Source organism: Pogonomyrmex barbatus, unplaced genomic scaffold (genome assembly GCF_055798465.1).
Source record: "Pogonomyrmex barbatus isolate J1 unplaced genomic scaffold, ASM5579846v1 scaffold1, whole genome shotgun sequence".
Lineage (NCBI taxonomy): Eukaryota > Metazoa > Arthropoda > Insecta > Hymenoptera > Formicidae > Pogonomyrmex > Pogonomyrmex barbatus.
The window spans coordinates 25,030,574-25,047,523 of NW_028297098.1; the positions used below are offsets into that span (position 1 = coordinate 25,030,574).

The window sequence follows — 16,950 nt, forward strand, 5'->3', positions numbered from 1 at the left end:
GAGGCAGTGGCAGAAATCGATTTCGGAAGTTCACGCGCCGGTCAGATCACCGTAGGGAAGATCGGACTGGCGCATTTATCATCGTCTGACCGTAGTGGACCTTATCTACTTGTAGTGTTTGTTTGCAGTTTTCAAGGAACGACCATAGTTTCTATGACTCTTGACAATCCATGGAACTTTTAATATGTTATCCGCGGTTTTTACACATGAACGATGTAATATCGCTCATTATTCAAGTTAAATACTCGTTAGTTTTATTTCTAAAAAAAGATACTCCTTTTTTTCACTTAAAATATGCAATTTTTTTATATGTACACTGAGAGATATATTTTTAGAAATATATATTATTTAAATATTATAGATATTATAAAATATTAATATATTATTATAAAAATATATTTTGCTATTTAAATTTACTATTAAATTTACTTTTACTAATATATATATATATATATATTAATATTTATTTATTTATTTACTTTGAAGTTTTTTTTCCGTGATGCTGATTAATTGCTGGTCTATTTTTGATTAGTTATTGATCAGAAAATAGCAATCTGAAGAATTTAAGTTTTACTTGATAGAAATTAATAATATTAATTAATATTTACTGGCCAGTTATATCTGACTAATTTCTGACTAATTATTGAGCAAAAAATGTTAGTCAGAATATTCCGAGTTTTACTGACCAGAAACTAGCTATCATTTACTGATTAGTCTGACTTGGCTAGTTGCTGACCAGTATTATCTAACAAAAATTTTCTGATCAATTATTGGATAGTTACTGTCCAGTAAATTCAAATGAATAAAAACTAGCCAATTTCTAGTGAGTAACCAGTTTTTCTTATATATTTTTCTACTTGGTTACATGCGTCATGTATTAAACATCGATGCAAAATTATTAAAAAGATTAAAAATTATAAAAAAATAGCGCTGAGCGTGCATGTCCCATTATTGAGTAAATAAAAATATGACTGTTACATAATAATTAAAACTTCTTAATCGAATATAATTTATTTTTCACATTTTAATCAATAAGTTTAAAAAAGTCAATATCTGGAAATAAAATAAGATTGAAATTAACAATTGATAAAAAATAAAAATGGCAATTTCGACAACAATGAGAATTTGGAAATATTATCCCAAGGAGAGTGTTTTAGGGTAAAATCGACGAAAAAGCGCATTAGGATGATGGTAAGGGTAGATGAATGGAGAACCGAATACGGCTGGGTAAGTTTTGGTCATTAGAAATCCGATAGCCGGATGTCTCTCTTTCTCTGAACCGCCAAGTTCCCGTTACAATCCCGCTGATGGACCACTCTGAGGGAAAAAATTTCGAGGGATAATGTACGGGATAATGTTTGGTAACGTTCCTCTCACTGAAGAAACTTTGACAGGGATTCTCGTAGGATGGCAGAAAACGTGCAGGAAAGACAGAGTCTTTCTCTGTCACAGTTTTCCTATTCTGGATTACGTAACGAGAAAAACCATAATGTTGGCTCTCTGTACAACAAACCATACGCTTATACACGTGTAGGAAAGATCATTACAGATGTCTATCTTTTTCTCGTGCATAAAATCGTCATGGTGCATTAATAACACGATATTTTATGCCGCGGAGCGATCATTTACGAGATATATAGTACGGCGAAATTACAATTTCAAATTTTTACATCACGAGTGCGGATTAACAATTCGTAAAACGCAGCGATCGCATTGGCATATTTTTCGAAAATTCTCGCTTTACTTGAATGATGGAATAAATGTAATTGCGACAACGCTATTAGGAAAGCTCGGTACGTTATGGTAAGATAAGATTTATAAAAACTGAAAACTTTTCGATCGCATGAGAGAAATTCGCGCTCGTATCGACTAGATTGACTTTAATTGCCATACATGACGTTACGATTAGTACTCTTGATATTCGACGGGATCAATTCTATCCGTACGTTATGAATACGTTATGAATGTGTAACATTTCTGGGAAAGCACGACAATTTGGCATTCCTGTAATGCCGGTGCCATGTTATCCTTACTCGCACGGGCACCCGGTATGCAAAGTAGCAATTCACACGGAGCTACGTAAACAATCGTCGGAAATAGAAACCAGTCGGGGCGTGATCCTTTGGCTTGTATATCCGAATGTCCGCGCGCCGGACAAATTGGGAGTCAACCTCGGGTTACAAAGCCGCGGCTTTAAGGACTAACGAGCGGGTCCATCCATCGGAAACCGGCTGAAATGGCTCAAAATCATGTCGAGAATGCCATTAGAATTCGAACGTGGTATCACCCATGCAGTCTAGTTATAAATCTTCCATAAAATGATCATGTTCCTCGACCGTGGCATTTACATTACATTTCCAATTTGCACTGACATTATAAAACAGCTTGAGCTTAATTAATTATTATTTATTTTTAAAAATAAAAAATACCCTTAAAATACACGTGAGAATCACATTGAAAATTTCTATATTGTGACTGACTTGAAACTCTTTGCTTGTGTTTTTAATTTATTTATATTTAATTAATAAATTAATAAATGTACATAAATTATATATTGTAATAAAAAATGTCTTTGATATTTTCTTCAGTTCATTTTAATTGTTAATAATTTAATGGGTTACGTATGCGGTTCATTATCTTAATTGCGTTTTATCAAAATCTGTTTTAGCAGATTAGAAAACGCATCTCCTCAATTGTCTTTATGCTTTTACCTAATTATTCTCGTAATTCTATAATTCCGTAATTGTGTACGCCTTTCATTACTTCCTGGAAATTGCTAAGATATATTTGTTGGAAATGTTGCGCGTTTTTCTCATGTAATTCAATGTAATATAGATTCTTCACGTATGTATCTAACTAAAAATTTTATATATCTACTTTAGATCTATTATGAAACAGGAACAATAAAAATCTCATCATCTTGATGCGACTTCCACAGAAATTGATAACAATCTCGCGACAAATTTCATTTCTCGTCGTTTTCTGTGTCCTATACGTTCCTTTTTCTCGGTTCTCATGACTTCTTCGATACGTGTCGATGTTTCTGATAAGATATCAGAAATATAATGGGGATCTACCTGGATACGAGACAAATGATGCGTGAATAACGAGGTCGGTATAGCGGTTGAACGGCCCATTGTTAACTACCGATGCATGAATATTCGATGGTTACACGCGCGAAATATCCGTCAACGAGCGTATATCGCGAATAAAGTTAATAACGTTAGCGAAGATATCAACATCAGTTTCAGAGGCAAAATGAATCTAAAAAACTCCTGGATCTCCGTAATTTCGTAAAAAAAGCCGCTTGAATTAAAAGACAAAAAGAAATGCAACACACAACAAAGCGGAACAAAGCGTGGTAATTATCTTCGAATCCAATGCCGTCGTCGCGGCGTGAAATTTCCCCCGAATTCTAACGAGAGCCACATCGAGCGGAAGAGAGATTTTAATAAACGCGCAAATCTGGCAGCCGAACGAGACTCCCCGCTGAAATATTCCCGCCGATATTTCTCCGTCGATCTTGGAAGTAAATTCAGACGCTCGATACCGCTCCATAAATATTTTCGTAAGACGCCCTGGCTATTTTCCCCGCCCGTCCGTGCACGGACGATCGTTCATTGTGATCAACGACGTATGAAACACATACGATCGGCGTGCGTTTAAAGTTTCCTGCCTGCGTGGAATAAGAATGTTGAACTTTCGATGCCGGGAAACGGCGATTTATCATCCGCGAATCTCTTACCGTCGACGGTATCGTGGATTTTTCCGAAAATTTGTCTCTCCGCTCGCCGCTCGTGACGAACGTGAAATTTATGGAGATTGATACCGGCAGTTAATACCATAATAATTCCTGAATATGCATGCCGTTTTAATTCTCATGTCAGCCGGTTATTGGCAATATGTAAAGCCGGCGGGCGATACTTTTAAATTATACTAAATGCATTTGACGGAGGAAAATCCCATCGCTTCTTGTTATTTTGACAAGTAATTGACGATATATACACATATACCGCTCATCTATACACCGGCCGTGTTTGTTATAGATATCGCTATATTACGTTAGTCGTACTTGCATGAACATATATCTTTCTCTTAGAATTTATTCCCGCGATATTTTTCGTATTACCAATTTCGTTGTCAGATACAAATAAATTGTATTAAATCAATCGTTTAGTGATAACGAAAATTCGTAAGTTTAAGCATAATCGAAATTTTTGAAATAAGCATCGAGATAATAGGAGTAAAGGGACAATAATGTTAATTATTGAAGTCACAATTGTTTAGTCACAGGAAAAAGGACAAGGCAAAATTAATAGAAAGCTTTATTCACTCTACCTGTACTCACCGATCTCCGGTATGTTCCTGTCATGATCGCCCCCGGGTGAAAACTGAAACACAAAAATATTTTGCACTTAGATTATAAAGCTCTTACATTACAACAACAAAAAAAAAACAAGATAGAAAAAATAAATGGACTAAATAAAATATCATAACTCGCAACATTTTCTTTACGTCTGTCTTATCTCGATTTCTTGCCTAATTATCAAATTATCATAAGCTCGTTGCAACGCCATTTGCGCCGGCCGCGATCGATCCCATTGTCGCAGATCGATATTTGTGAGCTCGCGGGATTGCCTATAAAAAATCACTTCTCACTTCCGGTAAATGAAGTTTGTTCAGGATAACGGAGATCACCGGGAACAGCGGGATAGCGCATGGTCGAAGGGAGTGCTTTCAGCCGACGACAGTGAAACCCGGCAAAAGAAACTTCTGGCGATGACGCGAAAGGATCGCCAGTAAAATATGACACCGCTGTTTTTCTCCGAATCCAGCAAATACTGTTACTTTTGCCTCCCCATCCGGCGAACACGACAACAAACGGATCCATACGTTACGTCAACCCGCGGTACTTTGTAACTTTCGCAGAGAACTTCGTTTTGCAGAACATACGGTATGCTCAGAAAGAATTTCCTTCGTCCATTGAAATCTGACAAGAAAGATGAGAAAAGCTGAAACTCGCCGTATAAAATTAATGGATTGGAAAATTTATAAAATTGTGAAAAAATTATGAAAATGATTTTAAAATAGTTTGAGTCATGATAAAATGACCGTCAAGCGATCCCGATTAAAATTTCTCCTACATGTAAGAAAGATGAAGAAGTAAAACTGATTAAAATGTTACGGAATATATTGCGTTATAAAATTATAAAGATTGTAGAAATTGTTCAGAAATTCAATTATTTTGTATCAAATAATTTACATAGTTTAATGAGCGCAGGAAACTTCTTAGAAGTAAAGATAAAATGTAAATCTAGTGCCGCAGGCAAATCTATTAATATTTGAGTTATAATTATTATTATTTAAACATCTTATCTCTTATTATATATAAGATAAGACATCATCAGCGTATTCGGGGGGAGAGGGGTTCAAATCCCCTCCCCAAAATTAAAAAAAAAGATTAAAGTTAAAGTTATAATTTACGCAATCTAATATTTATCTTATTAAAAATCAAGATCAAGGAGATTTCTTAAATATCCAAAAAAACAATTAACGCAAAAAATTTATATGTTAATAAAATTGATAAGTCCCCTCTCAAAAAATTGATAAAATAAAATTGATAAGTCCCCTCTCAAAAAAAATCCTTGATACCCCTATGTAGGATTATTTTTATATAAATTATTATTTTTATAAAACTATTATTTTTATATAAATCAGTATTTCTTCGCTGTTACATGTTTCACGTGATAATTAAAAAATTCACATGATATACAATTTATCGAAAGAAAGGAGGGTGTACAGCGGGTGTACAGCGGGTGTAAAGCGAGCGTGTCGCGATGATGATTAAATAAGACATTCAACGTCGCAGCTGGCAGTCTCGACAATTAAATTACGCGACGATGACATCGTGAAATATGCACGAGGATGCACTCATAAAGAAGAACGGGACGCGTAAGAAAAGAGGGGCCAACACTTCTTGGCTCTCTTTGCAGTTCGCCGCCGAATGTCTTACTACTGCAGTCTAGCCGCAATACATAAGCCGGGTTTATTCGAGAAATCGTGACTTTCTCGGGGAAATAGAAATCGGCAAAAAGATATCCCACGCTCGTCTTTCTTGCCGCGTGAAAGAGATTCTCTTCTGTAACTCTCCTCCGCGAGAGGGAAATGGCGAGAGGAATCTCTCGAGGGAAGCCTCTTCCTCCCTAGACCTTCCGAGGCTTGGGAAATCGATAGACCTTCCCCGCCCCCCCCCCCTAGCTTCCTGCGATTCTCCTCCATTTAGAGCTGAAGACCATCTCCACGTTCATGTGTCGATCGAGAAACCCAGTAATATCTCACGTCAGAGACTGATTAAGGATATCATCTCCGTTATCTCCCTATATTCGTATTACGACATTTTCCACATTAATAGGTTTCTAATGACAACGGCTCAACCATAAATTTCATTACTTATGTTATTATCAATTATCTTTATCGAAAAAAAAAAAAACAAATATCTAATTTCAGATTGGTATTTCGTTTATTAGACGAAAGAAATTTTTCCTGAATTATTGGAAAAAAGTTTATCTTTTTTTTTTATACTTTTCGCAATATTAGATATTACGGGTAATTAAATCAGTCAGTTAATTGTTGTATTAATATCATCAGATCGCTTTGTTTCCCGAACAAAAAAAGTATTTCCGATATCGGCGTTCCAACTGATCCACGTATTATTTCCGTAAATAAAGAATGTCATACGAGTTCTCCCCGTTATCAGATATTTTACACGTGTGACTGGAAAACGTCCGCGAGAACAAACTTGAAAGCCGTTTTGTATGCGATGGAAAAAAGAGAGAGAGAGAGAGAGAGAGAGAGAGAGAGAGAGAGAGAGAGAGAGAGAGAGAGCAGAGAGAGAGAGAGAGAGAGAGAGAGAGAGAGAGAGAGAGAGAGAGAGAGAGAGAGAGAGAGAGAGAGAGAGAGAGAGAGAGAGAGAGAGAGAGAGAGAGAGAGAGAGAGAGCAGAGATGAATACACTCGTTGCCAATTTCATCTCGTTTTTTGTACAGTTAATCGATTAATCACTACGCAGAAGGATTTACCGTTCCGACATGTAGATCGCGCGCAGTTGAAAATCACCCTATCGCGACGTGTGCGTTGATCTCTCTCGAGATGAAAATGGAACGACGAGGGAGATCTCGTCGCGATTTATTTCCGCGTCGATTCGACGCGCACTCTCCGGTGCGAGCGTTTCGTGCGGACCTTCCCGAGCTCAAATGGCAGGCTCTTTCTGCTCATAAGTGCCGCACTTTTAGAACACACGAGCCGGAGAATTGATGGTAACTCGCTCCATCGCTGTCCGCGCCCGTGGACAAAAAAAAAGCCTCGAGCTTGAAAGTGATAAATACGAGAAATTTGCGAGTGCACTCGTAATGCGAGACGCGAGCGACAAGCTTGTTCCGCTTTGATAAACTTCTCTCGCTGCGGATTTATGAAGCTAGCCGGCAAGAGTTTTCGCTTGCATAACATTTCGTGATGTCACGCGATTACGGCAGAGAGGAATGAATACTGTAAACAGGATGTTTCGTGAAGTTTGTATCTTCGAGATGCATTCGTCGAAGCTGAACTTTGCAACTGAATAGCAACGTAAAGTTATTTAAGATTAAAAAGTAATAACTTTTCGTGAGATCAAACTTGGCGACAACTACATACAATATCATACTTTTTATATAATATTCAATTTTTTTTTAGTAAATTTGTTTTAGTAAATTTTATTCCAACATTTCATTGTAAAATTTCAGTCGCTATTTATTATTAAAACTCGGAAGTTGTAATAAGTAATGATAACCTTCATTTTTTTCACCGAGGGAAAAATTGTCATTAGTAAACAAGGTAGAAATAAGATCTTTGTGAAATTTTCTTTCTGTTTCTCTCTCTTTTTTCACATTCAGCAGACAACGTTTACGAGAAAAGTTTATGCAAAAAATTTCAAGCGAAGCAATGATGAACAAACGTTTTCACATATTCTTAGAATAAACTGTCATAGTACTTCCGCAGATTGGAGGGGAGAACTTCTCCCTTTTATCCCTTTTCTCCCGTTATCTACCAGCGACCGTGAAACTGTGGCGATCAACGTGGACGGCACGAGTTTCACAATGTTTGCTAACTCGTTGAATTTATCTCAATTCCATTAGTAGAGAGCCCGCTATATTTAGACGAGCCACGAAGATCGACGCTTCGCAAGATGTCTGTAAATCGACGTAACCATTCCTTTTCCTTAATGAAATCGCGACGATCAGACGTAATTTTAACCTGCTTATTTATCTTAGGTAATTTTCGCCACAAAATAATCGAAGGTTCACTCGCGCTTTCGTACAATTTCTCGCCAACGATCAAATATAATGGATCTTGAATATTTATCCAGAGAGGGAGGGAGGGAGGGAGAGAAAGAGAGAGAGAGAGAGAGAGAGAGAGAGAAGTTAATCCCAAAGAAAATACTTCCGATGAAGAATTAAAAGAGTAAAGCGCTGAATGTTTCATCGTTCCTTGTCATGTCTCATGAGAGCTTAAAAATTACAACTTCTGTTTAAATATTTGAGAAAAAGCAAACACGATAGCTATTACGAGTCCTGATACGTACGCGACGGACGCGAATAATATTTTATGAGAAAATTTTCAATATACCTCGCACCTTCTCTGCTTAATTAAGTGATATATATCCTCGATACATCAGAATCGCGAATTTCTGACAGGAATATCGAACGACGGTCATTACATCTGGATTTAATATCCTTAGATCAGAGCTTATTAAATTCGCTCTTGACTTCAAATTAAATATGCTATAGCGATATTTCGCACGGTGAACATCAAAGTGTACAAAAGAATGTTTGAAGGAAATTTTGACGTTGCGCGGAAAATGCGATCAAATATTAATAACGCAAGTCGCGCGGGCGAAAGGGCACGATGAAACTAGCACCGGAAAATTGCGAAATATAAACAAGGGTCTCTCTCTCTCTCTCTCTCTCTCTCTCTCTCTCTCTCTCTCTCATGCATTTATGGAAACCACCGAGCGCCCGTCGCGCTTATCTTCTTTATCCCATCGATGGCTGCGAGCAAAAGCAAATGTTCTCTCGCAAGGGTGACGTCCCATGGACCATCGGCCGCCTTATCGTTTCTTCTCCGTCAGGCAGCAAGGCGTCGATAACGCGGACAAAGAAGCGCCCGAGCGAATCGAGAGATAAATGAGCGCGACGGCGCATTCAATTTCCTTCGGTTTTGCACGTCGGAAAGTTTACGTATGGCACGTGTGTACAGGGTGTAGAGGGAGGAAAGTTCGGGACAACGGGGTGACGTTTACTTCGGCATTACGACGATTGAACGGGGACCCCGATTAAAGCGCGCAGGAACGCGACCGGCATTGATTCGGAGGCGACCGACGAGCTGTCAGAGGGAATTCGAGCTCCCATGAAAACGCCTACTTCGCGCGGATTTACATACGAATGTGTAAATGCGAGGCCCCGAAAATAGACCCGTGACTTCGTGGCCTTCCGTTTCGGAGCGATCATCCGGGACCCGTCCGTGACTCGTCGATGCATCGACGCGTCGACGGATTGAGCGGACTCGCGATTTCCGTGGGCTTTCGATCCCGCCCGAACTATCGCCTCCCTCGGCATTATTCGCAATCGACGACCCGTATTTTGCCGGCTACGAGAATTTGGGACAATTCGATAATTGCCTGGGACGATTACATGCTATTACAAGCAGCTATACCGAATTGAAATACTGCTACAATTGCGATGAATACAAATCTGGTTGCGATGGATGTACGAAAATGAATACTGTACGTTTGTTTCTTGACGGCGGAAATACGGGAGAATGTCTTAGGATGCGTGATCTCGTGACGTCACATTTTTCTCCGTCTAGAATTAGTTTCTTTTTTCTCGTAAATGGATTCCGCACGCAGAGCTGAGCACGAATACAATTCCGTATCTAAACGATATATTTTATACAGAGTGGAGAAAAGGAACTTCCCCAGATATGTAAAAAATTTAATATTTTTCAAATCATTTTTCAATATTAGAAAACAAGTTTTACAGTTTTTCAAGAAGAAATACAATGCATACGATAAAACAAAAGGAGCCTCTTTTTCTTTACTCCCCGTGTAATCCCTTGCGCGACGGAAACTTTCGTGAGAATAAATGATGGCGTTAAGAACGAAAGGATTGGATATCCTGTCATTCTTCGTTCTTTCCGGACGTTTTATTTTTTGCGTCGTATCGTTTATTATCAAGCTGTCGATCTTGGCGGAAAGTTCCAATGCGACGCGAGACTGCTGGGAATTGATGAAACGTCATGGATAATTAAGATTTCCCTTTTGTGTCCAAGTAATACACTCGATTTTTTGTTTCGCGGTATCTATACATAAAGAAGAGTACGATTTCTTAAACAAATGACTTGAGAAACAAGTAACTGGAAATTTACTTCAAAATACATATGGAGGATTATAATTAAAACAAATAAAATTCGTTCGTATTTGTAAAGCGATAAAGGAAAACAAAAATAGACTAGAAGAATGAGCAAATAGGATGGGAATTTATTAAAAGTAAATTTAATAAATTGTGCACAAAAGTTAATATAAACGAAACATTTCGACTTACTCTTCACTCTTTATGGCTGAAGAGAACTAAGTCGAAACATTCTCGTTTATATTAACTTTTTTGTACATTTAAATTTACTTTTAATAAATTCTCATCCTATTTGCTCGTCGTTTCGACTTATTTTTTATTGTAATTTACATGTAAAAGAAATCACTGACTCATTGAACGTGACATTTTTTTTAGTATTAAAAAAATCAAATTGTTTTTCATACTATAAATTGATCTATACTTCAGAACTAAATATTTATGACTAAATATATTTTAGACTAAATATTTATGATTTAGATACAAAACATGTTGTTGCGCCAGGTGATATATTTATGCTTTTATAAACAATGTTAGTTCTTTCAGAGATTGCTAATAGGTCAGATAATGCTTTACCTCGTATCGTTCGTTATGATTGAATCCACGAGGTCACGGCCTATTATAAAAATATGAAATAATTGCAAAATGCAAATAATAAGTCAACATTTCAAAATTCTCCACGTGCCTTGAATGAATAAATATTATTAAATAACTCCTTGCATTTCGCAAATAAATGATGAGTTGTGAAATTATTATTTTGAATTATAACATCTAACAATGACATATCGCAATATCATTTTGCATTTTACGATAAAAGAATTTTACAACGAACAAATGTATAAAGGCCAAAACGGCTGCCTGTATACAAGACAGCTACTATTCAAAATATAGTCAGAACTGTGACGTTTCTGTGAGATTCCGTCAAGCAACGCTCGAGACTGATGTCTTCAGTCTCGAAGAGAATTGGATAAAGATAGCTACTGTTATTAAAAGTACAATAAACTCTCGTTGGCACGGGTCTACGTCTATTTCTTCGGAATTTGGGATTCTTAAAATAAAGCGAATCCCATCTGCACGACTTCGTTGTACTCGTAAGCACAACATGAGGCATTCATCAAATCTATGAGTCTTTGTATTCAAGATATATTTGTATTCAAGGCAAGCGTTAAATAATTTGCCTATTAAAATCATACGAATCGGTAATGCTTATATTTCTGCTATTTTATTGGCATGGTGGTAATCGCCATTCTGTATATTGCATTTGACATTAACTACTGATGTTGACCATTTTCTCAAATTTCTTTTTATCTTTGCTTGAAGCAGATTATTCTCGGTGGGAAAAAGAAATTCTTGAACGAAATTATGTTTTATGATAAATTAAATGTTTATAAACTTGTGTTTATAAACTTGCTTCATATAACAAGTCTGTCTGCGCTTCCTTTGATAAAAAATTTTAATTTTCAAAAAGACAATATTCAAGTGAATTGACAACGTCAGTCAACGCATTACATTTTTTAAATTTGTAGAAAAATGATCAGCAAACATTTTATATGTGTAAAATAATTACAAAAGATTATCTACAAAAGATATACAAGACCAAATAAAATTTTAGAAAAATGTTTAGTATTTATGTACATAAATATGTTTCTATGCTTATAAAAAAATTCTAAATAAAATATATTTCCTTTTTAATTTACTAATTAATTTTGCAGTATTAAGATCATTAACTTAATTCTAATTTAATTTTCATTTTATTCTAATTTTTTTTTAACAAAAATTTTTTGATCAGTTATTGGATAGTTACTGTCCAGTAAATTCGAAAGAAAAAAAAACTAGCCAGTGAGTAACCAGTTTTTCTCATATATTTTCCTTGGATATTTCAAAATTTGAGGAAACAAGCACGAAAATTTGATTTCTTAATAAATATATTGTTCAGTATATACTTATTTATAAAACCGTAATCACTTTTTCTGTTATAATAACAAAGTTTAACTTGTGCCGACTAGAGATAAAAACGATATAAAAAGTATTGAAAGTTTTGTATGCAATAATTTAGTAAGTGATATAAGATATAAGATACATATATATATTTTTACATGTAACAATAAAATTTAATAATGCTAAACTGACTTGTCATTGATCGTTGAAATCTGTTGTAGAATGAACTATTGTGGTGGCATAAATATATATATCGGGTCCTTTGTTTATTGCGGATTTCGGATTCACCTCCCGTATCGAGTATCGATTCGTGAGCGTGTGTGCGACGGCGACACGAGGGAAAAAGTTTTCGGATGCGGTGCGAAAAACCGCGGCAGCGGAATATTCGTCGCAGCTGTCGGTCGTTTTCCGAGATTTGCCGCGAATCTGCTGCGCGGTGCAACATGCCGCGTGTGACGTGTACTGGCAGTCTGCAAATATCGTATCCTCCCGATTGAGGTATTGCACGATGCTCCCCCACGGCCGTCATTTCTTCAGTTTTCGCGAAGGTAATGGCGGCGTCAAGAGCTCTTCAGAAATGGAGGCTTTTACTCGTACGGGCACGGAAATTCGAAGGGACATCGCCGGAGTCGGAGGAAAACATGATCTCTCGCAAACTTTGATTCACGACCGTGCTATTTTCGCTCGAAGCGTCACGTTGCTTTCCTTCGAGACGAGGTTTACACACGATTTCGTTTTACCTTTTGTACCCCATTCTGTTTCGTTTTCTATCACTCCACTTTTCTTCGTCCAAAATCCTGGAATTATTTATCATCTTTTTAATAATACAACCAACAGTCTTCTTCGTCTCTCTCTTGTTTTAATGGAAAATTTCTTATAGATTTCAAAATTTTCATGTAGATTATTGCAAATATCGTTATATTATAGGTATTTTAAAGTGCACTACTTTTGAGAGAATCGTAAAACGGAATGTTGAATGTTATGAAAAGTGTGAAAGCTCGAAGAGGAAACACATACTCGAGTTAAATTTAATTATCTTCTTCATTTCTCAAAGCGACTCTTCGCTTTCAGGCGGATAACAGAAGGATTCCTCTCGTTCTTATTCCAAAACGATTGATGATCACGTTGAAATGAGTGTAACGTAAACGAATGATTTAAGCGAAATAAATGTGATGTGCTATCGGACGGAAAGAAGAAGAAGAATGGCTCGAAAATCGCACGCGCGGACTCAAAAAGAAGCAACGTAGGATCGATGTCATAATTACGATGCAAATTTCTTTTAAATTGGCTCGCAACGCCAAGCACAAAGAGGTTGATTGCATTAAAATTTCAAAATACAAAATAAACGAGAGAATATAATAAATTTTAAAATATCGATATTTCAAATAAACAAATTATAGTAAATATTCGAATAGAAGACCTATCTTTTCTTCTCTCATAAACGAGATTCGCGTGACGAATAATCGTGATTGCGGCACGAATTAATAATCTGGGAACGAATGCAGCCTCCAGCTAGTCACAGAAATGAAAAACCGCATGCAGGATGACGGCGGGATGTTCTTGACGTCCGCGAGAGAAAGGCTGGATAGACGGGATTGTCCGGGAAAGTTAAACGAAACTGTTGGGAAATTGCAGTCCTAAGTAGAATGTCGCGTGCAACGAGTGCATCGTCATTTTTGCATTACAAACTCGTTGGTCATTCATTGTATCGAACAATGCTATTCTCTCAGGAGTTCACAATCGAATATCGTAAATCTAAAGAGGAGAACTCATAACGCGCGTGTTCAACGAAACCGGCGAAACCTTCTTCCGAAGGGTCGTGAAATAAAATTTTTTGACAGAAGGCTGCCGTGGCTGACTCTCGTGGAGTCCGACCTTTTTCCTTCGAAAGAAAATTCCAATTACCGAGCACACGGTTTCACGGTTTCAAAATCAATTTAAAATTGTCCGAATTAAATCCAGTTTAACTCTAGACGTCTAGAAGGAACGTTTCCATTAACTTCTCCCTTGGAACCGTCCGTTGAATATAAAAGAAAATGCGTGCGTGAGAGGGAAATAAAGGACCGCACCGCGAAAGACAAGCTTATTTGCGACGACGCACGACTGCATCATCAGGACAGGAACCGGAAGTGGCGGCGCGGCAGCGGCGGCGGCGGCGGCGGCGGCTTTTCAGCGGACTCGCAACAATACGTGACTTTCACGCGAAGGAATGCCATGTGCGCGGCATATCCGCCTCCATAAATCATGCATTACCGAAACGGCCGGTCGGAGTCAATAAAGGCGAAGAGAAACGGGAACGAACGGCGTCACATCGCCGCCGTGATATTTACCACTGACAGCAGAAGCTGCAAGCAGCAGCAACAGCCGTCGCAACATCCGGATGTTCCAACGGGAGAGCATGGCACATCAGTCGCGATCAGTCGTGCCGAATTCATTGCCGAAGACGCGCCTATGCGCGATAGAAAATGAAAATCCATCGGCGCCCCGGATGCAGACGGCGAATTATCGAGCCGCCAATTTCCGGCCTGAAAATTAATGGTGCTTGTTTGGGCGAGGAGAGCAGCTTCCGCTTCGACCCGATTCGGCCTCGTTGTTGGTGGAGTAGAGCCGTGTTCCTGAGCAACGGCACTTCCGGTCCAACTTTTCCGATCTTCCGATTGTCCGGAAATGTTCGTCGCCGCGCGACGCACGTTGAAAATGTTACACAAATAGCGCGAACAGAGTTCGCGCTTGATTCGAGAATTGAGAGTTCTGAAAGCTTCATTCGTACTCTCGAGTTCTGAAATTCGTTTCGCTGATACAGAAGGCTTAATTGCAACGTAAACAAAAGAACGATTCCGCTTATGCGAGATGAAATGATTTCGCCACGCCTGTTCACGATAAGAATAGCATAATAAGATAATGTTTAATACCTGCGCCCACAATATCTTCTTTTCTGTGCAATAATGGATTTTATTCACGCGCGAACTTGCGTGATATTGATTCCCCGAGCCGTGAACATAAATTATCCTGATAGGATTCGCCGCGCGCCTCCGTCGCTCGTTTTTCGCAAGTTCTAATCGCGATGCGATTACGAAGATAATCCGAAGCTGCGATCTCCCACGCGTATAAATTGCGACTTTTTATAGTCGCAATTTATACGCGTGGGAGATCGCAGCCTCGGATTATCTTCGTAGATTACATTCGCTTCATTTTCTCCGATTTGTTAGTTCGTCTAAACATTCCCGGTTTATCACAAGTATCTGTATCGCTTTTACATTACAAGATCGAAAGCTATTAATTCTTAAATAGTTTTTAATTCTTAAGTTGTCAATCCTAATGAATGTTGAAGATGTAAAACTGTATGAAATGTTAAATAACAGAAGAACTGCGCAAACAGTTGCGAGGTCGAATCGAATTGAATCGAATCTCTTTGATTCAAATACGAATTGAATTTGAATTGATTTTTCCGGATTTATAACATTACATTAAACATAATAAGGTATTTTCAATGACGTTACACATTTTTTTTTAATGCAAGAAAATCAATTACTGCAAGAATTTGAGAAAATATCTCACAAGAAAAATGTTGTATATTTTAAATGCTAGAAAATTTATAATAAATATCAATCAAACCAATAATACATACAAATGCACATGCATGAAAATTAATACATACTAATAAACGAAATTTGAAGTCAAACTCGATGATTTGACATTATCGAACTTATTTGAATTTAAATTTTTCAATTTTGAAAACTCGAAATAAACTATGATTCGAATTCTAACAATTCGTATACTTCTTATACCTTATATTAAGTAATTTAAATATACAAAAAAAGAACAGTTTTGCTAGAATGTTTAAAAACTTAGCAAGATACAAATTCGAAAATAATTTTGTTGAACTATCAAAATAATTATGCACACAATTAGTAATAACAACTTGTTAGATATTATCAATTAATTTGAACGATTTAACTTTATAATTATTTAATAATATCCCGAATATTTAAACTTTAATAATTTTCTTACGTAACTGTTTATAATTAAATGTATTTTGCAGTCATTTTGCATGCATTAATTAACGATAATATATTATATGGTGTCTCCATGATTTCTTTTGTAACTGTACGGTTTTGCTATTTCACGCGACGTTCGGGCGTAAAGGAGCGTAATTGGGCGCAAAATAAGGTACTTATACGCGTGTTGAACGATTTTCCGCGAAAGGGCCGCACGCTGAAGAAAGTTCGGAGCCAAACGAGCAATCTATAATTAAACGCTCGCGGGTGGTTGCGGTCAAATTTGCATATAATTGGGGATTAAAGCGTTCCGTGATAGAGAGACCGGGGGAAAGGTGGCGAGACGAGAAACGATCTGGCTTTTGTATGTTCGCTGAAATTCACGTTATGTCGGCGTTTTTCGACGGCGTTTCACTCAAACCGCCGGTCATCCACCGGTAATATATGCGTTCCTTTAACCCCGTGATAATGGATGCGTCCCTTAATTTTGCAATTTTCCGCCGATCTGTAATGTTCCCCGTTCCAGCGTCGTTGATTTATTCAAAATTGATCGTGCCCGTGTTTCCATATATTAAT

The 16,950-nt window shown here is 37.4% G+C and overlaps 1 protein-coding gene across 5 annotated transcripts in view; it reads right to left on the minus strand.

The window, feature by feature from the left end:
• Positions 1 to 16,950, minus strand: part of Trpgamma (Transient receptor potential cation channel gamma) — a 94,897-nt gene that overhangs the window by 53,507 nt on the left and 24,440 nt on the right. For 4 of the 5 annotated variants that reach the window (XM_089085325.1, XM_089085324.1, XM_089085326.1 and 1 more), the window contains one exon: positions 4,339 to 4,391. In XM_089085325.1, the coding sequence (XP_088941451.1) occupies positions 4,339 to 4,372 (34 nt within the window). In that variant the 5' untranslated portion in view covers positions 4,373 to 4,391. The remainder of the gene's footprint in view (positions 1 to 4,338; positions 4,392 to 16,950) is intronic. The other variant, XM_089085327.1, reaches the window with a different exon arrangement.